This window comes from Caloenas nicobarica, chromosome 4 (assembly GCF_036013445.1).
Source record: "Caloenas nicobarica isolate bCalNic1 chromosome 4, bCalNic1.hap1, whole genome shotgun sequence".
NCBI lineage: Eukaryota > Metazoa > Chordata > Aves > Columbiformes > Columbidae > Caloenas > Caloenas nicobarica.
Window position 1 is genome coordinate 51,725,734 of NC_088248.1, and position 25,280 is coordinate 51,751,013.

General features: G+C 43.9%; 1 protein-coding gene across 2 annotated transcripts in view; it reads right to left on the reverse strand.

Moving 5' to 3' along the window:
- Positions 1-16,772: 16,772 nt before the first annotated feature.
- Positions 16,773-25,280, reverse strand: part of SLAIN2 (SLAIN motif family member 2) — a 38,648-nt gene continuing 30,140 nt past the window's right edge. For both annotated transcript variants that reach the window (XM_065634542.1, XM_065634541.1), the window contains 2 exons: positions 20,946-21,264; positions 16,773-19,435 (listed from right to left, as the gene is read on the reverse strand). In XM_065634542.1, the coding sequence (XP_065490614.1) occupies positions 19,369-19,435; positions 20,946-21,264 (386 nt within the window). In that variant the 3' untranslated portion in view covers positions 16,773-19,368. The remainder of the gene's footprint in view (positions 19,436-20,945; positions 21,265-25,280) is intronic.

A 25,280-nucleotide genomic window follows, 5' to 3' on the forward strand; every position in this document is an offset into this window, starting at 1 on the left:
GGGCTGCGCGGCCGCCGGGAGCCAGCGGCTCCCCGCCGAGCCCCGGAGGAGGGAGCGAGCGGCGTGGGGGCCGTCAGTGCGGGATGCGGGGCCGGGTGGCCCCGGCGGTCCGCAGAACCCGCATCCCGGCCCGGCTCGGCCCGGCTCAGCCCGGCTGGGCGCTGCTGCTGTGCCGCGGCCGCCGTCCGTCGCTGCGCGCCGGCTGTCTACTGCGGGCACCGCCCGCGCATCCCCGGACCCACGCGGGGCCACCCCCGGCGTGGGCGGTGTCTCGCTGCCGCCTCGACGGCGAGCAGCGCCCGGCCGCCAGCCCCGCCCGGCCCCGGCGGAGGGAAGAGCAGGCTGGGGCTCATGGCCGCAGCCCCTCTCCCCGGTGCGCCCTCTCCGCACAGCATTCGGGACGTGGCACAGCCACCTGCATCCTCCCGAGGGCCGGGCCCGGCTTTTCCAGCAGAGGGAATGTGGTATCGGGGGATTTGCTTCAGCATCGGTATCAAAAAGGCAATCAGTGTCGCAATGTCACCCGATGTGGGTGGGCAGCATCAGTCCCCCTCTGCTGAGGGACAGCCAAGATCGTTGCTGCTCCAGGCAAATTACCCGCTGCTGTGAAGACTGCGAGAATGGGTGGGGAAGGAGGAAAAGCCCTTTTAGGAGGTTGAGAGGCCCACCACTTTCTGCTGGTGAGTCCCAGAAGCTTGTAAGGAGAGGCAATACCTTTATAGGGCAGGTGATGCAGGTAGAGGAAGCAGACAAGCTCTCAGGCACACAAGTATTCAGACCAGTGTAAGAAATGTAGACCGCCAAGCCAAAAATCACATCCAAGGGTGATTATAGTGTTGTCAGTCATAAAACTGTGCTTGCAACATTTATGTTTCCCCTATTTTGTACTTTTCATTTAATAATTGTGTGTCACCCCATGCTGTATGGGATGCCAGGCTGGGCTCACAAGGACAGCAGCTCCTGACAGAGGAGGAGCAGCCTCTGAAAGCAAAGTGGACATCAGTGACTCCTGCTCTGTGCACTTGCACTACTACTGGCTGTGTTTCAGGAGCGTAGCCGTCTCTTCTTCTTTCAGCTGGAGGTTTTAGAGGAGTTGCAGCCACCACTTCACATCACTGCTTCTGGGTGGGAGTAGCTAGCTCAGCATGTAGCATCCCCAGGGGCTGCCCCTTGGTTCCCACACTGAGCATGCCACTCTGCTTCACATGGAGCATCTCGAGTCGCAGCTCAAGAGGGATGCGCTGAATTTAAGTAGCATATGGGAAGCACCCCGACCAGCTGCTCACCTTCAGCTCCATCAGGCAGCAAGTTCTCAAAAGTTTATTTTGGTGAAATTTTAGGCTATCCCAGGTGTCGAGTAGAAATTATTGGTGACTCAAGAGAAAAAAGAGAGTGCTCTTTGCTTCTTAAACCTTAATTCTTACTTGGGATACAGGTGACACAAGAAGTGCATCTAGTACCTAGTGACAAAATCCCGGGTACAGCAACTTTGCCAAAATGATGCCAAGTTTAGTGGTGTTCTCCTTGTGCTTATTTCCTTGTCATTAGCCTAAGGAGAGTGCAGGGAAGATGAGTCATCAGAGCTGAACAATCAAATAGGATCCTGATTGCTTTAGTTCATTCATATTTTTGGGCTCTGTGTGCTGCTGGGCTGCGGGAACATGGGGCTTGGTTGGCTTTCTGAGCCAACAGTGTCCTCTAGACTTAATTTTTGGATCTTCATATGCAGAAAAGTGTATTTATTGTGCTTCTTAAAGTTTTCCCACTGCTGTACCTTATCCCGTCCTTCACATAGCCAATATTTGGCTTCCCAACATGCAGGTCATTTGCTTATCATACCCTCCCTGGTTTGTAAATAATGCCCGTGCGGTTTCCATGCAGTGGGACCAAGAACGGGATCACCGTGGGCAATCCCAGGCTGGGTCAGTTGTGCAGAGCACCAAGCAGCTGCTTATCAAGCAGGTGTGAAGGGCACAGGCCAGGCCTTCTGTTTTATCTTCGAGTGTCACTCCTCAAGCTCTCTGCTGGAACAGGGCTGGTCATGGGAAGATATTTTTGTGTCATAACATATAACATATAACATATAGGCAGTTATAGGAGGAGTTCAGTAAACCTAGAGATGGTGAAGCTCTATTAACAGTGAAGCAGATGTGTCCTGTTTCAGAGACCACCCAGTCATTGCAAAGTTCAGTTTCAAGGGACACTGAAGTACAGCGTTTCTCATGGGAAAATGTTGGGATCGTAACAAATCAAGACCTCTTGAGATTTTTTTAAAAATGTATCAGCCGAAATTCAAGCTTAACTCTTGGTTTAAACAAGAGCAGTACTGCTGACTTCAGGGAAAGCCAAATCTGAACCCAGCTGATGTGCTTCGCTAATTGTCCATCTGTCACCCTGGGTGGCACGTGGCATATTTTCACATCCAGTATGTAGAGTGAAAAAATGTTGTATCTGCCACTGAACATGGTTCTTGTCTCTTTAACTTGCTGCAGGCTTTCCCAATATGTCATCGTTAAAGTGCAGTCTGGAGTGATGCTAAGTAGTTTTGCAGCATCTGGCTGCACGGCAACCGGCTCACACGTAGTGCACACCCTGGGGTATCTAAATCAATGGCTAATTACTTCTCTGTTTTCTTTTGTGGAGGGTGGGAGAACACGTACTGCCTACCCTGCTATTACTGGAAACAACAGATTGACTATTTGAGTAGAAAAAGACTTGTCAAATAAAACCGATCATATATCATTCCCAAATTATTCCTCATTAGTCCTTTGGTTGAAAAATGGGCGAGAAGATAAGAGGTAGCAAGAGCAAGAAGAGGGAGGGAAAGGACTCATTGAAATATGACCTCGTTGTAATTTTTAACTTTTATAAATAATATTGCCTTACATTATTCTTAGGAGGGGTTTAATTTCCATAGGAGAGCACTATGGCAGTTGCACGTACCCCAATAAGGTCCAGAGCTTTCAATACAACAGTTGATGGCTCTTTAGCACCTTTTGTGCCCCACTGTGGCTGTCCTTACGTACCCACCTCAGTCGATGCCGACTGTCACGTCCCCCCACCCCCCTGGGCACGATGACTCCAGTCACATATACCGCTTGGTTGGGGTGCAGGAGGGACAAGACCCTTGGTCAACAGACAGGGTTCTCAGACAGCGACGTGCCTGGGGCCCAGAAAAGCTTCTGGACCATGCTTGTAATGACCACAGCCGACCAGGCTATAAAATGGGGCCCTCAACAAAGACCCCCTTGGAGTGGTCTTCTCAGAGCACCGGGACTATGACCGGAGCCCTCCCCTTAGATCAGGGATGCCGTCTAAGGAGACTTCCTGAGATTGAGAGCCCCCACCTTCTCCTTGGTGGGTGATTATATCTCCTGAATATATCCTTCAGTGAGCCCTTGCCGCTCCCTGGGCAAAGCGATGATTTCTTCTGGGTACCTCTGAGTGAGAGGCCTCTCCTTTTGCGGGAGTGTGTGCACGCTGTGGATCATCACTCTTGTGTGATCGTATGGTGATAATATCCCCAACTGGTATATCGAACCCGAAGTTTACTAAATGTCGCTGGAGTGCTGACTGATTTTGGATTATCCTCGGCTTGCATTGTTTTCTGTCATTTGGTTTCAGGTTTGGTTTTGAATTAAAGTTGGTTTAAGCTTACATTTGCTTGGAGTCGTTTTGGGGTGCCTCTGTGAGAAGCACCCATGCTATAAGCTGGTCTGGAGTAGCAGGAGTCCTTCAAACACTGGGAATTTTGTTTGCTCTTTTATAACAAGAGCTTTTGTGCGTTCCCTGTTTTTAACTGGAAACAAAGGTGGAAAATAAAGGGTAGGTTTGTATGGAATTTTGACAGTGCCGTAAGAAATGAGCAAAGCGACCTTGCTGTTCACTCAGCTAATGACTGCTCCAGCATGTTGTGTGAAGATGTTGTTTCAGTCACTTGCTTCTGCCAGAGACTAAAAGCATCTGCCATAGCCCAGAATTATTGCAAAATTGCAATCACTGCGTATATGCAAGGAGGTCCCTTCAGCGTCCCCCAAAGGAAACCGCTGTGGGTGTCGTGTGCTGTGCTGAATTTGGGGCAATGGGAGGAGGTTCGGTTCGTGCAGCTGTTATGCCCATCACTCCACACACTCAGGAGCCTCAGGCAAGAAGGGTTGGTTCACAAATCCGAAGTAGGTTACGGATAAACTGAGTAGGTTATGGATAAGTCACATTCTTGGACTTTGAAGCCTAAATCCCGACTGTGTTGCACTTCAAGTGTGTGTGCGCTGTGGTTATGAGCACTGCGTAAAAGCAGGACGATGGGGTGGGATGAGAAAGCAAAGGGCAGGCACCCTCTCTTTTCCTGCTCTTCCCATTTCAACTCGCTACCCAGAATATTTTAAATAGTGGAAATGCGGGTAGAAAACGGTGCTATGGCTGTGCTGTGCTGCCCTTTCCTCCTGCCCCGGCTCCTTATGTGCTGTGCCCAGGTCTGTGGGAAGCAGCGGAGCTCAGCTCCTGTGGGATGGTGTCATCTGCCCGTCAGTCACGCTTCGCCTCTCTGCATGTCCATGCCGGCTGATCTGTGCAGCTGTGCTGGGTGTTTGCAGAGGAGGAGCCCTCCACAGGATTGTCCTGGAGGTTGGAAAGCTTTCCATCAGCACCTTTAAGAAGGCTGGGACAAAACACTGCTGTGAAAGTGATGTTCAGGTGAGACCTAGCAGTAGTTTCTGATTCTAATGGGACATTTAATCCCTTTGTTTCTGCTTTGCTTGCTACGCACCTAGGTTATGAATGGAAATAAAAATTAAATTTAAGACTTAGTAGGACAGTAATAATTTTCCATGGAGCGGGAGGGGGAAAGTCTTTGCTGTTGACTTGGATTAAAATAATCCTTGAGGTGTATCTCGTGATCCCTACATGCAGTTTAGGGTAAGCTTGTGCTAAAATCCATGAAATACATATGCCTATTCTTATCTATAACTTAAATCCAGAGCGGTTATGTTTGTGGCTTAGGCAAGTTTGGAATTGGAGCATAATTGTGCAGAGATAGTGGCAATTTTGCTGGTTCTTCCATGGTAGTCTTTCTGCTAGGAAGGACATGTCAGCTGGTCCTTTGCTGAACCAGGTACCTCTCTGACACTTGGTTCCCACTCCCTCTCTCAAGAGCAGCAGCACAAGATGGGACTTCGTACCTTTGGCCACCCTGGCCCATAGCCCACCTTCACTGAGCCAGTGACCAGCGACTATGAGATCTTAGCAGTCATGGCACCTTTTTTTAAAAAAAAATTTATATTGTTTGGGAGCTGGTTCACTAAACAGGCAAGAAAACACGTTTTTAAAATAAGATGAAGCATTGAGTTCTGTGCCAATCAGTTGTTCCTAAGAAACCTTCAAGGCCAGACAGAAAGTGCCTTGGTGAGGATGTGCTGATCAATCAGTGTTGCTCCTGCCCCGAACCACTTGTGTTTCACACAAAGGCAGAGTGAAGCTGGACCATGTAGGTGGAGAGCACACAAGAGCTGTGGGTTTCCCCAAAGTTCCTTGCTCTGGCAGGTGTCTGTAGAACAGAAGGGGTGCGACAGACCTGTCCTCCCTGCCTCCCAGGCTTCTCTGCTGCTCTTCAACGTGACACCTTGCCCCACCGCAGCCCTGTCACACCTCATCCCAAGCTTACTGTTCTTAAACTCCCCTCTGTCCTGTCCTTAGCATGGCACTGCAGCTCGATCCTGCTCGGTAAATCTCTAAAATAACCAGCATCTACCCAATGGCCTCGACCAGAACCAAGGTTTACATTTCAGGGTGGGGAAAATTAGATACGTGTTCCTTCCTCCCCTCCTCAGCAGGAGTCGTAACTGCATCCCTGCTGTCTCCTCTACAGGCAGGATCCCACCAAATCATCCTTCCCTCCCCCTTGGCCCAGGTAGCAAACTGGTTGGCATCCAGGCATCCTCCCCCTCCTCCTCCTCCCTCCTCTGCCGCGCTGCGTCCGCCTCTCCTCCTCCCTGCCGCCTTTGTGATTTCTCCATTCACGGGAGCCCTGTCCCCTTCTCCCTCCATTCCTCTTCCAAATTATGCCTGTTTCAGTCCATACATAAATACTCTGTATTTACGTCTCCCCTGGGAGAAGTGCTCTGCAACTCATAGCCTCCGAGATTTTATTAAATTGAAGTGGTGTGGAAGGGAAACAGCGCAAGCCTCGTTACTCGGCTGCGCCATCTCCTTTGTGTCCCCGCATCTGTTCAGTCTCCCTGAGCAACTGGGAACGGATCCTTTCACTGAAGCTCTGGGTTAGCAGCCAAGGGCAGAAATTATTATAACAAACCCCTCCCATCATACTTGGTCTTCCCTCATGTTTATTTTTAAGATGTATGAAGACCATTAATCAACAACAAAGTGCATCACGACTCGGGTCACCATGTTCCAATAATTCCTAATTAGAGCTAAGTGTTTAAGGCTGTGTGATCCACCTTTTAAAAATGAGATGCAGAGATCTTTTGCCAACTATCCCATTAAGGAAAAGGCTTCAGGAGGAGAAACCAGTAGATCATTGAGAAATGATCTTGCGAATCGATTGCTGACCGTCATTTGTCGCATTGGTTGTACCCTTACAACTGTAGGCAATTAAATGCCTTTATGTGAGGTACCTTTACCCAAATTAAAATAGGAAATAATTCTGCCTCAGACACTGTTTCCTTTTTTCGCCATTTGATCTTTTTCTCGAGTTGGAGTATTATCAGCATTAAGATGAAAAGTCATAATAAAATAAATGACCTGATGACTAATGCATGCCTCCATCCAGAAGCGCCAAAATTAGCCTCCTGTCCAGGCAGGCAGGGACAGGATGTGAGGTGAGGTGAGGCTGCCTCTGAGGGCATTGGATTCCGTTTTAAAAGTCAAATGGTATCCTGCACCGCGGGCTGTCGCAGGCAGCCTCGGCCGTGCCGCCGAGACGGGCATGCCACGGGTGCTGCCGCCCTGATTTTCCTCCCCGCGAGCGCCGCAAACGGCCCGTTCAGCACCTGCGGCAGCAAGAGGAAGATGCAGGGGGACTTCAGGATGTGTGTGCAGTCGCAGGCACAGATCCAGCTGGGTTTATTGGCTTTATTGGCTTCCACCGCCCATTGAGGCTCCCAGCCCCCTTGGAATTTCCTGTGCCGGACCCTGGTCAGGGTTAGGGACATAAATCAAGGGAGGTAACATGGATGTAGATCACACAAACGTGGTTGTGTGCCTACAAAATATATATTTTTGGGTTTGGCAAAAAAATGCCAGATCAGAAAAAATGACACCGAGACTGTCTAGTCCCACAGAATAGTTTAAATATTACAAAAATGCAGCAATAAATTTAATAATACCTACAGCAGCATTTGCTTGATAGAGTATTCATTTAATTGGAACAAAGACACTCCCAAGACAGATTACATCCTTCTCCTGCCAAAGCTTTCTCCATATTAAAAGGGATGTTAATGGTGAGCCCCATGGGAAAGATAAGAGCATTGATATTCTATCTCAGGTCATGCAAAAAAAAAATCTTTGCACTCAGTTGTCATTTGTATCGCAGCATCTAAGGCGCCTAGATGTGGACTAAGACTGTTTTGTGTGAGAAACTGTACAAACACAGGATAAAAATGCTTCTTGTCCTGCCGCCAAATTTTTATTGTATATCAGAAATGCAAATCAACAAATAAGCAAGCTGTTCAAAATAGGTGCGCTATTACCTAAATTAAATCTCAAGCTGTCTACAAAGACGTTTCCAGCAAATGGGAAGAAATAAATCTCAAACATAATAGTAATCTCTTAATACTTGTTTTAGATAATGTTGTATATTAATCCCATGAAAATAACCTTGACGTGTTGTGTTATGTGCACTTTTAAAACCGTGATAAAGTAGGACATTTTTTAATAACCTAGAGAGTCTTCTGAATTTTGAACCTATGGTATCAGGAGAGCTTGCATGTTGCTGCAGCTGAGGAAGATGCACCCTGGGTTTTGTATACCTGTTGATTTGTCAGGAAGATGAAAGCGTGATGTCTTCATCAACAAGATATTTTATCTCATTTTTGGGGTGTGTAAGCAGATATACTGGGTATGAAGCCAGAAGGGTATTTTTTCCTGCCTGAGGTGTTGACTCTACCACTAGTTGAAAGTCTTTTTTTCTGGGGTCTCATCTTTAAAAATAATTCTGATAAATTACAATGTAGAAAATGCTGTGAAAATGCTTGAGTTTGGGAAATTTGCCTTAACGGTGAGGGGCTGGGGATCTGTTTTGTGTATCCAAAGGGAAGCTACTGGAGAACTTAGCCACAGTCTCCAATGACTTGCAGGCAGGAAAGGCTGCTAGTCTTAATAATAGGAAAGAGCCTTTTCTGTGCTAGTGGAGAAGAGCACAAGTAAATCTAAAGTTTGGAGATGGAAACAAGGCAGGTTCAGAGGAGGAAGAAGGTGCATGATTTGAATGGGAAGGGCATTGGCAGACCTGCTCGCCATCACTTGTTTTTTGGGTGCAAGTGGGAGATGTTCTCACCGGGGTGCAGCGACTGCCGTGCGCAGCCGGTGGCTTGGATGTGCCGCGACCTGGCTGAAATCCTCGTGTCTGTGGTGAACAGGAGGCTGGCGAGAATGTCATTTCGAGCTGAACTAAAAAAGAGAAATCAGTTTTACAGTAAAATCTAAGCTATTAAAAAAAAAAATTAATCTACTACAATCTTTCATGAACCTTTGTGCTTCTATGCTGTTTCTAAACGACGCCAACTTTTAAATTAAATGTAATTCCCTTTTTTTTTTACATTTTGACTTTAAAATATTTCTTTTTATCGAAATAGTTGTTCACATCTGTCACAAATTTGTGAGTAGTTTGATTTGTCTGAAGCCCCGTCTTTCAAGAAATATTACGTTCTTAGGTGTTTCTGCCATCTCTGCCTACAGCAGCAGCTAAAGATGCCCAACCTGGAAAGGTTTGTTGAGCTGCTTTAGGGTATGAGCAGTTAGAGAGAAGGAAATAAATGCAAGTAGCTTTGGAAAATAACCCCACAAGTCTACAGCAATACGATGGGTTTAAGCTGCTGTAAGAGAGAATCAGATTCGATACTGATGGTGCAAATAAAACCAGAAGGCTGGGGAGAGGTCAGGCAGAGACCTCCATGGCAGGGGGAGCTGCAGCCCCTGACTTTGCTGTGGGGCGGCACAGAAGGGCCGGTCGCTGGTACCTTGCCCGAAGGCTCTTTGTCCTCTGCTGTGACACCCACCGGTAGCGATAAAAGTTTCATGTCTCTTTGTGGCATAACTGCGCTTGTGGGAGCAGCTGCTGGCAGCACATGGGGGTTCAGGGGGGTCTGGCCAAGCTGGGTACGTCAGAGCGGGTTCACAGCCCAGAGCTGAACCGCTTGTGAATTTTGCTAAACTGGCGGCGTCTCATCTGCTTGCCAGATAGCGGGCTTTGGACAGAGCTGTTTGAGATTGGATACTAAGAGGAAGGAATAAAAAGCCCTCGGTGCTTTATTTCAGAGTGAAAGAATTCAAGGAAAACAAGAGATTGGAATGAACGTGTACAAAATGGGTCCCTTAAGAGCTCCTTACCTTTGCTCAGTCCCTGATAAGATCAGAAAGCAAAGGATTATAACTATTATTAAATTAATTTTAATGTGTTAAATATAGAACATGTATTACACATACATCTTTTACGTATAATTTCTAAATAAAATATTTGAAACATGTATTTTACCCAGATATACATGGGTTAGCCTAAATGCTGAGTAATTCTCAGTAGGACAGTCTTGCTGCCAAAGTCGATTCGAACCAGGACCGTAGGAGTGGGTGCCCAAAGAGCTGTGTAAGGTCCCAGTGCTCAGCGTTTCCAGCCCGGTGTGAGCGTTGCTGTGCAGCAACCCCGCGCCCCGAGGGGAAGTTCACCCAACCAAACCCTGCCCAAACCCCTCTGGGCAAGGGAGCCCCGTGCAGGACAGGAGTCAGGGACGGGCAGGGAGACAACGGAGTCGCCACTTCCCTTGGAAATGCAGAAACTCCTTGTCACAGGGTGCATCGCTTCAAACTGAAGCCAAGAAGCACAAACAAAACCAGGTCCCAAAATGCTCGGTGCTGGGCAATAATCTCAACCTTTACTAGATAATGAAAATACATTATCTGAGAACTAAGGGGCAGATTTTAGAAAGACCTTAAGTAACCAAAATTCAGTTTTAAGAGCATAACAGACAGTGAGAGCAGTCGGGCAACCAACGTCCTGAGCACCAATATACCAAATGCAAATTCCACTGTCGCTTGTGTGAAAACGCAGGTCGCAGCTGAGCTCTTCCCAGGGGTTTGCTTGGATCACATGCCCAAATCTGGAAGCCCAGAGAAGCCAGGCTCTGCAGAAAAGGAGACTGGCCCGTCCTCCCCATTGCAGAGCAGTAACAGCAGCAGTTTGCAGGTGCCGCTGTTGCCCCAGAGCTGAGGCAGCCCCTGTGTGACACAGGCTCCTACCCCCGTAATTTCACAGCTGTGCTGGTGGGAGTTGGTGGCTCTTTGCTACACATACGTTGCTCGGAGGAGCTGCTCTAGAGGGAGGCTCTACTCGAGTGCTGTGTTAACTGCAGGTGGACCTGCCGTGGGGAGAAGAGAGGGGTGTATGTCTCGTGTAATCCACGCCAGCTATGAGTAGCTCAGTACCAGACTTTTTTACATCCTGCAGACATGAGATGATGCTGTGGGTTGCTACATATTTGATTGGAAAAACTCAGACCAGTGGGAGGAGGTTTAAATCCACCGGACACCGAGTAAAAATTCTAGCAAGGATAGTTCAGACCCTGTAGTACATATGAAAAATAAAAAGTCCTAAATCATAAAATCTAGGCAACAAGATTAAAATATCAAAGCTGGCACTGGAGCAGTCACTGATGACCTGGGGTGCAGCCTGGCATCTCTAAGAATGAAAGGTGATGTGCAGGAACAAGCTGAATTTTCTCTCTTTTAGATAAAGTCACATACCTCTACAAGAGGTGGTTTGTGTGGCCAGCTGGGCATGGCTTGGTCTTTCCTCAGACTGGGGCTTTCCTGGTGTTAGTGCAGCAGTTAAATTCATTCAGGACTTTATGGACAATTTAGTGTGAGTTCAGGACAATGTGGTGAAGCTGAGCTAGACCAAGCTTTGGACTGAAAAGCATCAGAGAAAGCAAGAACCCCCTCTAGTGTCTGGAGAGTCCTGGGAGCAAAAAAAGAAACCCCAGCAGTATTTCGAAGACTAGAAAAGGCATGCAAGACAGTAAAACAGAAGGGCTAAAAAGAATGTGTAAATGGGCTGTAAATGTAACCTGCATGTTGTTTTGAATTTTGAAGTGAGGTTCCTGGGAGGCAGATTTCAGTGATTTGCTTTGGTAATTAATGTTATTTAATTATCTTCGTAATGAGAAGGATGCAGAAAGTGGGAACACACTGACAGAAGGAATCTGGTGATGAAAAAAAATGGAGAGACTTTGCGGGGCAGGGCAGCACAGAAAAATGGTCTGGGCGAGGGGTGGGAGAGATGTGCTGAGCCCAGGCCCCGCGGAGCTTACGTGGTTTGAGCTACGTAATGAAAACACTTAATTTTCATGCTTCAGTTCTGCCATTGAGGCACTCGGCCCGGGGAAAGGGGCGCTAAGCTGCCGTGGCACCTCCATCACGGTGGGAAAATAAGGGTTAGAAATCAGTAGAGCCTGCTATGCAGTAGCAAGCCTTGAACAGTAGGTCATGAGGTGTTTTTGGAACAGGAGTTTTCCATTTCTTCTACTGAGAGTGGGCCACTGGGCAGGACGGCTGGCGTTGATGGCTGGAGGGGTGCAAGTGCCTGCAGAGGGCTTCATTTCGCTGCCCCACACAAAGTGTCACGTGGAGAAAAACATCGTAAAAGTGAGAAGCCCACTGGATATTGGTTAAATCCCGATGTTCTGCTCAGGAGAAAGTAGCCTGAATTTGCCAGCCCTTAGCAGGGTCTTGTGTTACTGAAAGCTGCTTTGCTGCTGAAGGAGAGGGCTGAGCTGGGCTTGGGCTCTTAAGCAGCCTCTCACCTACAGGCAAATCCTTTTTTACTCTTCCCACAGCATGTTTGTGTACCTGGGCAATACCATTCACCTCAGTGGAGCTGAGCCTGGGTGAGTGGCAGCATAAATACAGTAACTAGTTCTTGTTGATTTTTTTTTTCTAAAGGGAAAAGAGAAATCCCTTGTCTCTGACATTTACAATAGACATTATCTGCTCTCTGACATTTGGGCTCATAAACCAAGGTCAACCCAATTTCTGTTCTTAACTTACCTCACTGTTTCAGACAAGATATGAACTGACTGGCCGACCCTTTCTCTAAATAGCAGCACAACCTGCCCTGCGCCCCCAGCATGCGAGTTACGAAGAGTGGTACTAATTTCAGCGATGATGAACTGAGCCTCAAGAAAATAAATGGGTGTGTGACAGAGCAGGGGACTGACTGAGAGTCTCCTACAGCCCAGTTTGCATCAAAATGATTTTGTTTTTTCTTTTTTTTTGATCACACAGGTATTCAGGAGGGCTGTGTGCACTGAACTGACGGTGCCAGCCCTGCACGAGCAACCTGGGAGGAGCGGTGCGTGATGTGAGCGGTGGCTGCCGTGGCCGTGCTGCCTGTGCGGGCAGGGGCACCGTGTGGCTCAGGAGCTGCCGGTTCCTGCCAGCAAGGCTGGGCATGGATGGAGGGGGCTGCTCTGGGCTGGCGTCCTGAGGCTGGGTGACAGCCGTGACACCACGTTGCTATCACCAACATCCAGGCACGGCTTTAAAAGGACGAGAATCAGGACGAGGTTTTCAGAGCTCCTTTGAAGACGGGTCAGTGGAAGCAGCACTAACAGTGGTTTTATGTGTCCGCATTAGCCCTGTGGGGGAAATGGATGAGCAGAAACAACACAACCTTGCCCTGGGCTTGGTGTTTGGGTGAGTAAATGCAGGGCTAAGTGGACAACTCTAGAACTGAGAAATTCATGGCTAAAGCAGGAGCTGAGGGTGAGCATAAAGAGCAAAGGGTTTGCCTGATCTCCCCCTACTCCCCTTCTCTTTGAGAGGGAACTCAAAATGGCAGTGTTTGCTTCAATAAAATGTAATTTCTGATAGAGGACAGTGACGAAGGTATATTTAAGATTTCACAAGATAGATACTCCTGCCCATCTTCTTCAAGACAAACAGCTCTGCTTGAAGAAGGAGGACTATGTAGTGGTTCTTTAACTTAGCATTTACCCAGTTATATCAACTAGCAGGTGCAGCTGGCGTTAGTCTCAGCCTTGACCAGGATGCAAACCAAACTCTTGTGAGCCCAAGCTTGGTCCAGCATGGCTTTCTCTTGGCAGCATTTTGGCATCCGTCTGCAGCACAGGAGCAGCAGCAGCTGCTGTGAATGTCAGGGCAGTATTAACCGAGACGGGGGCGGGCATGAGGGCCAGTTGGATAATGAAGCTCTTCTAACAGGTTGCCCAGATCTGTTTGCTGCCAATGTCTGAAGGGAAACAAGCTTCGGAAGGTTGCTCTGAGACAATCATGGGAGACTGCCGGGAGGCAGTGCAGCGATGCTGGGGTTAGAGCACAGGGCACCCAGCCCAGCCGTCTGTCTGTCTGTGGCCAAGCCGTGACTCCTGGGAAGAGCAGGAGGCTGGGGAAGCCCAGCCTGCCTGTCCCCCTGACCACACTCCCGGCACCAGCTCGTCACAACCCAGACATTTCTTGTTCACCTGTGTGGTTTTCAGCAGCTAAGGCCATGCAGTCCCAAGTCATCATTGCTGCCCTGCTCCCATATTAATAGGCACTTTTTTTTTCTTGGGCAGGGTAGAGCAGGGGGAACAACGCTGAACATGAGTGTCCTCATTCATCTTCCTGTGTATATAGAGTTTTCACGCAAAGAAAAACCCAAACACTACCATGGACCACGTAAGTGTTTTTTTAGACAATTACTGTCCTTCTTACAGAGAGAAACTAGTTGAATTGCTCTCTGAATGCTTTTTCCTTAAACACCAAAAAAAGCAAACATAGAAACAGACATAAACATATACTACTTGACTAATGTCACCGAATACTTACAGCAAGAAAATAGCTATGTCAGACCAAGAAATGCTGGTGTCTTCAGAAATGAGCTATTGTTCACATGAGAATTGATTCTATTAATTGCAGTTTTATCAATGGGCGTAGTTGTAGGAAAGCTTAAAAAATATATTGTGTTAAGCATCTCTCAAATGGACTTCGAAGCTGAGCTGGGCAGGGCAGCAACTGGGCTCCAGTTCTCCTCACAGCCTGGTCGCTGGAGGCAGACGGAGGCAGCTGGTGTCAGACTTCTTGAGACCACGTGCTGGGCACAGGGAGAACCTTGTCTGCCATCGGATCAAGCTGCTTGTACCAGCAAGGTTTTTAAACAGCGTCTCATGGGGGGTTTGTGAAAAGTGGCAATTTTGGCTGCAGTCTCAAGAAAATTATGGCGAAGAGAATGGAAAAGAAATGAAGAGCTCACAGTTTGCACTCTGCATGTTGTGCAGGATGACTGAAAGTTGAGTGACACGGCGCTGGACCACACAGCCACCCTCTCGGTGAGGCACATACCACTCATCCCTGATACGCTTACGTTTTGAATCTGATTTGCTGTAGCTGACAACAGAAGGAGGCTTTCAGGGATCATTTAAAAGCAGCAAGGAGGACTGAGCACACAGGGAGAGAAGGCAGCACAGGCCATTCTCTTTGAAGCTTTATCTTTGTGAGATATTAGAAGTATTCTCCAAAGGAAAATGGGGTTACATGATTACCGAAGTTTATGTTCATGACAGAAGCTTAGCTTACAGTACAAGTATCTCAGTTTTAGTCTTGTGAAAGATCTAGTCCAGTTTTGTCTCATGTGAGAGTACCACATAGCATAGCGAATCTCAGGCTTTCCAGCTTTCAAAGCTAGTAATTTTATTTCACTGTTCTAACAGGTATCAATAAGGCACCAAGTTGGAAACTGGCTTTGCTGGTAAGGAATTATTTTAGCTATCTGTCCCTTTAATCCTGCTGAAGATCTGTAAATGAGTTTAATCACTACGGTTATGTTTTGTGTCCTGTAGGTGCTTAACATAGTCACAACAGAGTTTATAATTTAATATAAAGAGGATAGTGACGCACAGTACAACTGTATGGGATAGTAGGTCTGAAAATACCATTACATTACAAACAATCCAACTCTTCAAGCAGAGAGCGTCCACATTACTGTGAAGTTGCATGTAAAACACACTCCAGAGAGCGCCCCAACCCCAGCCACATCCCACAGATCCAGTTCATATAGGCATCAGCCCCCTGCTGCAGAATGGCCCATGCACAAGTCAAGACGAGGTACAGGGCATGTTTTGTTTTGTTTTTAAAATCAAAGCAACGTCACATCACACCTGGTTTACTTAAAAAGGTTAAAAAAAAAATCCCAACTTTCCTGCTGTTCTTACAGATCAAGAGGGAGAAGATACAGTGCTGTCATATTCGCTTCCCATGTCTTTATTTCTCAATAGTACTTGTATTAAAAGATTAGTTTTAAATGACCAAGACTGTGTGCTCTGCAGCCACCCCGAGACTTCAGCAGTATAAGCAGCTTTGACCTTCTGCCTCCTTACATGTTCATCACTTCTTTTTCTTCACCCTTGCAGTCAGACTGCTAGAGGGTAACAAACACACTATCAAAAAAACCCTGAACCTAGCACTTCTATACCTTTGCTCAAAATAACAGAACTGTAGAAATAATATTTTCTGTCTTGAATCTTGCAATATGATGATGGTAATTAACTACAGTTTAATATAGAAGAGTTTGTTACAGAAACCTACTGAGAGAGAGGCAGGAAGGGCTATTAATTGCCTGTCATTTTGACACTGCTCTATTTTCCTGAAAGGGTGTGAGGCAAACGGTGCTTGACTGCACAACTAAAAAGCGTCAAGGAGAGGCAGCAGACACACGTCAAAAGCAGGAGGTGTGAGCCAGCTCTACATAAGTAGGACAGCTAACTAGGGGCAACTAACTAGGGGGAAACCTTTTAATCTGCTGGCTTGATTACAAAATAGGAGACTGTGCTGGGCTAAACAATTAATAGCAAGCCTCAGAGGTTAAATTTTGTTAAACAGATTTAATGTTAAGTGGCCACCAAATAGATGTAAGCCTAGTTTAACTTTATTAATACCAAGATTAGGAAAAGATGGCATCCACATTACTATTAGATACGTTGCTTTGTAGAAAAACAGAAATTACGGAAAATTACCAAATTCAAAACAAACTTCTTGCTTGTATGTAAGCCAAAAGATAGAGGAATTCATAGATTAACTAGATAAAACATATACTTAACAACTCAAAGGCAGCTTACCAGGTACACTTTTAAACTGCTCAGTTTTCTGCATGCATTTTCAAAATAAAAAATTTGTTTCATGTGGTGCAGTGAGCATAAATCCTGCAAAAATGAAAGGCAGCTTGAGTACTCAGACTTGCACAAACAAACTGTTCTGGGTGGAAATTCAGAGTACGGTTTTTCACATAACTCTGAATGATGCATCGTCCTTCTAGAGCAGAAGCACAGCACAAGTCCATCTCTGCCAGTGAAATCAGAGATTTCACCCAAATACAGCGTTGTGTTCAGTTCATGAATTACAAGGCCAGACCAGAAGCTGATGCTGGTAATTTCTGGAAAAGTGAATGCAGTTCTTAAGAAACAACCCCACCAACCAAAAAAGCCCTATAACAATACCCTTTCAATGTCTAAAATATTTTAAACCCCATTTTTTATTAAAAAAATGATGCAGGAAGTATTTTGTGGTAAGAATATTTTATATATTTTTTTACACTTTTAACACTTACAAAAACATTCAAACACAAAAAAATTAAATAACTTTGGAAGCAGAACAAGTCCTTCTGCCTACACACATACAACAATTCCGAGCTGTTGGCACAAAAAGTAATCCACATTCATAAACCCCTTACTACTATATCAAACATAAGTAAATCATAGGCACTAGTTTATCAAATCCGTATTTCCACACTTCTGGAGAAAATCTCTAAACACAGAGCCCCATGATTTCCTGATATCAGTAAACTGGTAATGCACAAAGGCTTTTCTGGTAAACAGACGGTCCGTCTCTTTCAGGAAGTCCTTTGCTGTATTTCAGGGGGAGAACAGCAGAGAAAAGAATCCTTATAAAACTTAAACTCAACTTAGCCAAGTGATGAATTACTTAAGGAAACGTACACAACAGTTTGATGCAGCCATGGTAAAACCCCCAATGTCATCATCTAAACTGACTTTCAAAATTTAAAAGTCAATCAAGTGTTTAGTAAAATTCACCAACTAAAATTCACCTTTTTTCAATGAAGACTGCAGCATTGCTTTGTAAAATGCTGAAATGTTAAAATTCTGGCTTTAATGCGAATATGTGGGTTTGATCTAGTCCTTTCTTCTGCTTAACAGTGACAGGAGATACTGACATCCATTATCTGTGCCAGCACATGACACAAGGCTGGATCAGTGGTATGTACTGGTCTACTGGTGCAAGGTGGTTTCTTTACCCCTGCTGAAATCTTACTGAATTACAGTATATTTGATACCCTGACTTCAAAGTCTCAGCACAGATCTTGGTCTGGAGTGTGAAGTCATTCACCAACCCAAAGCTCGCATGAGTAACAAAAGCTGCAACTTAGTCTTCACTCCTTCGTATTTGGCTTTTTCCAAGTCAAGTAGTATTGCATGGCTTTTTGTCCAGGAATACGTTAATGCTGGCCTAAAATTCAAGTGCTAGAATTTCAGGGTTAGTTATCCTCTTAGTGGTGGGAGCAAAATACACCAGCAGCGCCAAACTCAGATACTAATGGGGTTGAAGGCTACCTACCATCCAATCCAACTTGTAGTGTTCATCAGGCATTGCACAAAGGATATACCACTCACATTCTCTTACTTCATCAACTGTACATCCAAAATACTGAAAAAGCTTCAAACAAAATCCCTTCCATTTAACTAGTCCCACCCAATACAACTTAGTTACAAATGTTTGCATGATGTCTTCCAAAACAGAAAACAATGGTTCAAATGCTAAATATATGAATGAGTTGTTCTGAGCAACCTGTGTTAGAATAAGTCAAAGCCACTAGAGGAATTTAATAGCTTGTAAACAGACACAGCAGGTTTCATACTCTGTTACCAGTAATGTAAGATACACATATGTAAGGCAAAGTACATATTTAATCACACTTACATGGGCAATATATTCTGTAAAAATATTTACAATTTAAAATAAACCAATTTAAGAAATGGACGAAAGTAAAAAAATAGGATACAGAAAACTCCCTCATACCATGGAACATCACCTAAATGAATATCATTTGGCATCAAGAGTCAACTCATTACCTTAAAATTTGTATGTTACAAGTGCATAGTTGTGTTTCCTTCTCCTTAACTATCAGCATTTACAGTTGCTCCAGGCTGCAAGCATAGCGGTATGGTATTAGAACAAATTAGCATTATGACTCGCTCTTTCTTTTTTAAGGAAACCTGCTATAAAAAAAAGTTTTCCCCAAGTAGCAAGGCGTGTGTTAAAAACGTGGCTACAATAGCAAAGGCCATCTTTCCTGAGCCAGGAACTTTAAGGTTAGAAAGATTGTACAACTGACACTGAGCCCTTTTGGCAATCAAACATTTAAGAGCGTGTAAAGCTGATACATCAATGTAGGAAAGATGCAATCTATACTATTGCATTTGTGTCTGCTACATTCAAACCTTTAATGTTAATAAAAGCCATGGCTACTACTCGCTGTTCTGCCTAATCTTCCAGAGTAACTTCTGATTCTCTCGGAAGGACATACGTACCACTTTCCCAAATAAGAATCTCAGACAAGTGTTCAAAGCCGTGTTTCACTAGCACTGTAGCAGTCTGCAATCAGAATACTAGCTCTGAGTAACGAACGCAGTTTTGCTTCGATAGTACATATTCACCAATCTTTCTGCTGAATTCAAATGGGCTGAAAATGAAGTTTTGGACAATGTAAGTTGACTTTATACTTGCTGTTTTTCAAGATGGGCATTTCTTTGGCATTCGTTAGGTTTTTGCCCAGACATTGGCCACTCTCATAAATGCTCATATTGATACATTTTTAGCAAGCAAGAAAAAAAACCCCAAAACTGATAGCTATTTGATGTAGAAGTGATTGTATGATCACCAAACATCTGATGTTAGATGTCATTAAAGTGCTGCTTTATAATCTCTGCCAGTTTGTGCTAATTAGAGACAGAGAGGTCTGGAATTTTGACAAATCCCAAAAGTCACATCTGAACAGTTTGTATAATCAAGCTGTCTTTTAGCCTGGTAAGGAAGCATCCATGAGCACTGGAACTTTGCATTAAGGTTTGCAGTTCAGTAGCAGCCATCTTTCCAACTCTCGTCTTTCACGTTGCCATAGGTTTTGGGAGCGGGTAATGATCTAAAATAAAATGAGATTATTTTTCAGTTTCACACATAACTGCTGAAGTCTCCATCTACAATACATAAGAATTTAAACATTTTACAAAAAATTGAAATATACATTTCATTCATTTACTTCTCTGCAGTACAGTCTACTTAACATAAACTCCCAAATATTTTCAGTTTCAGATTCTGTGCATTATATCTTGGCAATTGCCGCATCAGAAAAACATCTGCAAAAATAGACAGAAAACTTTTTGCTATTATATTCTGTGAGAATACAGACTTAAGCTGCTGCCATCTAAAAACAGGCCTTTTTTTTCCAGTGATGTATAAACAGGGAAATCCTTGTTTAAAGTATTACATTTTGCTTACATGAAAATCTTGACGTTCGTAGACACTTCATTATTGTATTGAGCACAGCTACTGCATTATGTGTGTAAATTTTAAAAAATAGCTGTGTAAGTTTAATAAGTGAAAAGCTTTTCTATAAGACAAGTTGTGATTTGGACAACCTCACTGTGCTACTATTAAAAACTTTCTGTCAAAACCAACTACTTTTTATTACACAAAGGTTCACACTACAGACAGACTCAAGAGTGCAAAACAGTCAGTGCTGTGACAGTCACTTGTCATTGCCCTGCCCAGTACTCACTGCAGAACAGAATTCCTCCACTTTGCTATTCATGGCTGTTTTATCTTTCTCTGGTACTGGGAACCAGCTCTTTTTTCTTTCTGTTCAGGGGAAACAACAGCTTCTTTATGTCAGCTGGCTTCCGCTTGACACGTTCAGTGCAAATCCACATTAGCGTGGCATTAAGAGCACGTATTCTAAATTATGCATCACATCCTTCTGAATCTCCTTAAGACAAACTGTCCACGTAGCCTTTATACTTAATACACCATCTCTCTTGTGGTGGTTTTCCAAAGCACTCTGACATTAAGCAACTTCTACAGCTGGGTGTCAGCACAGAGGTTATGTTTGAGCTGAAAATTCTGGTTTGTCCCATGGGTTTACTGCATTGATTTTTACATTAAGTTCAGAAAATGCTACAGATGCCTCCTCTGTCCTCACGTGTCTTCCTTCCTAAAGTCTGTAGTTGACCAAGGAGAGAAACTGCTCCCACCGTGGTACCACTGCTTGATTTATGGATTACAAAAGGAAACTAGTTCTGACTTCAGAATGTGTCATTTAATTGTACAAATTAATTTTCACTTGCCAGCTATATTTTGATAGCTTTTTACCACATGCAGACAAGACTAAGACACTTTATTTACTTAGCTCAGTATCTTTCTTTATGCGTTTCACTTTCACTCCTTCACCTTCACTCTCTAGTTCAAGAACCTCTTCTCTCAGTTTTGCTTCAAAACTATTTTGGAAACAGGCAAATACTTCACGTGTAGGTCTCAATTTCCATTCTAAAGACCTTGAGATTGAAGTAAGAGTTGCAGAAAGGAGCAGCACATATACACAAAGTACAAAATATATTATGAAAACTTCAAACCAAGACTGCCTGTCACATACTCACCTGCGAACAGGCTGTGCAAGTTTGCTACGAGGCACTGGGATGCCCCCTGTGGAAGGGGCACTGGGTCTGGGCAAACCACTCCTCATCCCTGCTGTCCCTGCCGGTCTGGTAAGAGTCGTACTGTTAATACTGCTCGCAGGGCTGGGCAAGCCTGAACTGGGGGCTGCAAGAAGCCCTGGAGAAGAGCTACTGTGTGTCAGCTGCACGGCTTCTGGAGAAGCAACAGAACCGGGTCCGTGGTTACTAAATGCTTTCACTGGTTGTCGGAGAGCGAGGGGAGATGGTGCTGCAGGTGAGCGGAATTTGCTTGAAGAAGGTACTGGAAAATAAAATACAGAAGTTACTTTCAAGCTTAAGTTACATTGTGACTGAAATTATAAACGGGAGATTATGTAAAAATTCAAACAGTATGGAATGTATAATGAATACAGCCAATCAAGCAGCAATGAGAAACAGGAATTCAGATGTCCTCTGTCATGTGTTTTTGATATCATAACTCTAACGCCCCATTTGCTTACTACAAATATTTATCTGGATTTATAAATAATACTAGTATGGCTCTAACGATTATATCAGTCAAGTAAAAAAAAATAGAGAACATATTTGTTAAGAAGAAATTTAGCTGCTTCAGAAACATGTAACCTAATTCCCATTCCTGAAAGAACACACTGAAAAATACAAGATCCTAGTGTGATAGAGTCTTTAAATAGATTTAAAGTGTGTATTAGCTTTCAATTATGACAATGTCAGCACAGAGCATCTTAATGTTTCTTTTATGCTCTTCTTTTTAACCCAATCCATTGAATTAGAATTCACCTAAAGATATAGTCATGTCCCAGATTTGTTGGCTGATGGGAAAAAAAAAAGGCTAAGGTCAGCCAATCCCCAACACAAAAGAGAGTGAAGTGCTGCTATGAAACTTACACCAGACAACTATAGCAATTTATAGCCTTCCTCTTTTTACAAACATTATCTAAATTATCAGTATAGCTAATATCTGAATTCAAAAACTTTGTATTTGGAGTTAGTATGTAAAATATAGGTCTCTACCAAGTCCTTTCTGGGAAAGGTTAGTAAGCCAATGAAAATCCATTTAGAGGCTTACACTTAAAATAAAGCATTGTCTCTGCAACAAGGTGCACATACAAATATACTCCACTAACAATTTATTTTTCTATGATATATTTGTTTTACTCAATGCTATTAATGCAACAGCAAGAATTCTAATTTATTATATACTCAGGAATTACTTCTGAATTAGTAGACAGCTACCAGTGAATGACAACTAATCCTCACAGCAAAAATACTGCCAAAAAGCATATTCAATAATTCTTTGATAATACCAAACCTTAAGCACAATTTTTCATGAATATAAGTATTTTCAAAATATGCATAATATAATCACTAAATGGAATACTTAAAATAATCCATCATTTTAATGATTAAATGGAATTTCACTAGCTTTTCAAACTGATTAGAGCAGGTCAGTCAACAGTTAGGAAATAAAACAAAATCACGGTTACATTTAGTGAATTTGCATGAACTATTCTTTTCTCCACTAAAGAAACTCTTTTTTTCACAGAGACCAAAGCTGAGTCTTCTTAGACAGATGTTGTACATAAAAGATGGTCCTTCACATAGCTTTTATTATCATTTTACAAGGTAAATCCACTAAGAGCATGAGGAGTGAAAGAAGGGACGAGTAAATGACAGGAACATGACAACCTAAATGGGGTACAGAGGAAGCTGTAGTTTTCGTTGTATTTTAAAGTCATTCCTTATAGAGGATACCTAGGAAGATTATTATGTGCTTCACTGCAGATGTGAAGTGGATTTGATTCTTTTCTGGATTATCCAAGAGGGCCTCTCCACTGACAATGATATCAAACAAAGCATGAAGCAGCTCATGGGAAAAGTTGACAAAAAGAGTGGCAGAGATGTCAACAATACATAACAGCTGCTAAGTAGCAAGGAGAATAAATAAAACCCCTTAAAATAAAAACCTTGGCATCTGTTAACAGCAGAATGACTGGACAAGAAGAGCAGCAAAGTGTTCCTAGGACTAAGACAGATTAGGTATTAGAAGTTTTTACAATACAACCATTGCCTGTAACATTGGTGCAATTGAATCTACAGAATTTTCAAGTGATTCTACAGTGTAAACACAGGGAGCTTTTATGAGTAAACTTCTCATTACAATACTTGCTTGGAACAGAAATACAGCATCACGTTAGCAACTGACCAACAGAGCAACACCAGTGCATGAAAACTTAATATAGCGTTGGGACTCTGATAGGCACAACAGGGAGATTTTTAGATACAGAGCGTAAGCAATGAAAAACTGTAACTGAAGAAAGCTTGTCACATTGCCAGTGGAAGTCAGCATCCAGTAAATGAGTCCTTTCCATTCTCTCCAGTTTTCTGTTGACCATATTTTACCATGCTTCCAACTCGAGCTGTCAATTCAGAAAACATTTCCTGTCAGCACAGCATTGCAGACATGGCTGAGAGCTGTACTCATTCCTGTACACAAAGGGATGAATTGTCTTCCAACATGCTGTGATCTCCAAAGCAGTCCACGTGATGCAATCTCTGGCAAACTGCCTAATAATTCTGCTCTACATACAAAGAATTTTGTCTTAGAGCAGTTCTGGATATTTATATTTAATAAAACTCAGTTTGGCCTATATGGAAGACAGGATCACAAAGACTGACGTACTGCCTTAGTCAAAGACTGATGATTATATACCCACATGCAGTATTGAGCTGATCCACGTTTAATAAAAACATGTAAATGTGTATGGGTGGTGCTTAACAACTTCACGCAACTCCATCTCCTTAGAAACTAAACAACTAGGACCAAATACATTTAAAACATCTAGCAACGATACAAATAAATGGCACTGTGCAGTCACAACATTTAGATTTCCCACTCTCTCTGGATTCTGTCCTGGATTGTGGGCAGGGAGCAGGAGATCCCCACCTGGCAATGCAGGATGCTGGGATGCTACCACCTCATCTGGCTGGCACCCCAAGGCCAGCTGCTGCACACAGACCTGAAACCACAAGCAATTCTGATGCAGTTGTTAAATGATAACCATCACAATGACAGGATTCAGACTGATACAAAAGAACAGATGAGGTAAAATTATGAGAATCAAACTATTCTGTCATCTCCGTACAGGAAAGACATGGACCTGTTGGAGAGCAGCCAGAGGAGGACTTCAAAAATGATCAGGGGGATGGAAACCTCTGCTATGAGTACAGGCTGAGAGAGCTGGGGTTGTTCAGCCAGGAGAAGAAAAGGCTCCAGGGAGATGTTACTGTGGCCTTTCAGTACTTAAAAGGGGCTCATAAGAAAGATGGGGACAGACTTTTTAGCAAGGCCTGTTACAATAAGACAAGGGGTAAAAGTTTTAAACCAAAGGAGGAGAGATTCAGGCTAGACATGAAGAAGGGGGTTTGTTTGTTTGTTTGCTTACAATGAGAGTGGTGAAACACTGGCCCAGGTTGCCCAGAGAGTTGGCAGAAGCCCCATCCCTGGAAACACCCCAGGCCAGGCTGGACAGGGCTCTGAGGAACCTGGTCTGGTTGAAGATGTCCCTGCTCAGTGCAGGGGGGTTAGACTAGATGACCCAAACCAGTCTATGATCTGACTGATACTGGATTGCTGTATAAGCCTTAACAAAGCTGTGACACTGAGGTACAGAGGTGGCTATTTGAATGTATTTTGAACTGTTTTACACAAAATGGTAAAAAAAAAAAAAACACCACACCAATGTCTGTCAAGCTATGTCATGAACAGTATTGTAAGACACTAAAACCAATTGTTGCTCATAGTTGTTTATTCTTTTGAAACAGAAGTCTTGCTTTATTACTGTATAATGCTTCTGTACTTGTGAGAACCTCAGATCAGAAGCAACAAAATTAACACATCAAGGACTACAAAACAGCAAATAACTAAAAAGGATGTGTTGGGTCCTCATTTGCAGTGAGGAATGACAGCAACTATGAACCAGAATACATAACTGGCAGTGCAACATGCTCGATTCCTCATTCTTTAAGGTTTAATAAAATTTCACAAATAATGTAAACTCAAAGAAAAGTCAATTTTCTGTACGTTTCCACAGCTCCAGACTCAGCCATCAACCTAGTGAGTGTTCCAGACATCCAGATGAAGGTGAAAACTGAAAAGAGAGCATGGAAAGCCTTGCAGAGGAATCAAGATAGTGATGTTACGCCAAAGCAGAACATGGAGAGAACTTTTCTCCATTTGGTATGGAATATTATGAAGACTGTTGGAGACCTCCTATTAAGCCATGTGAATCTGTTTCA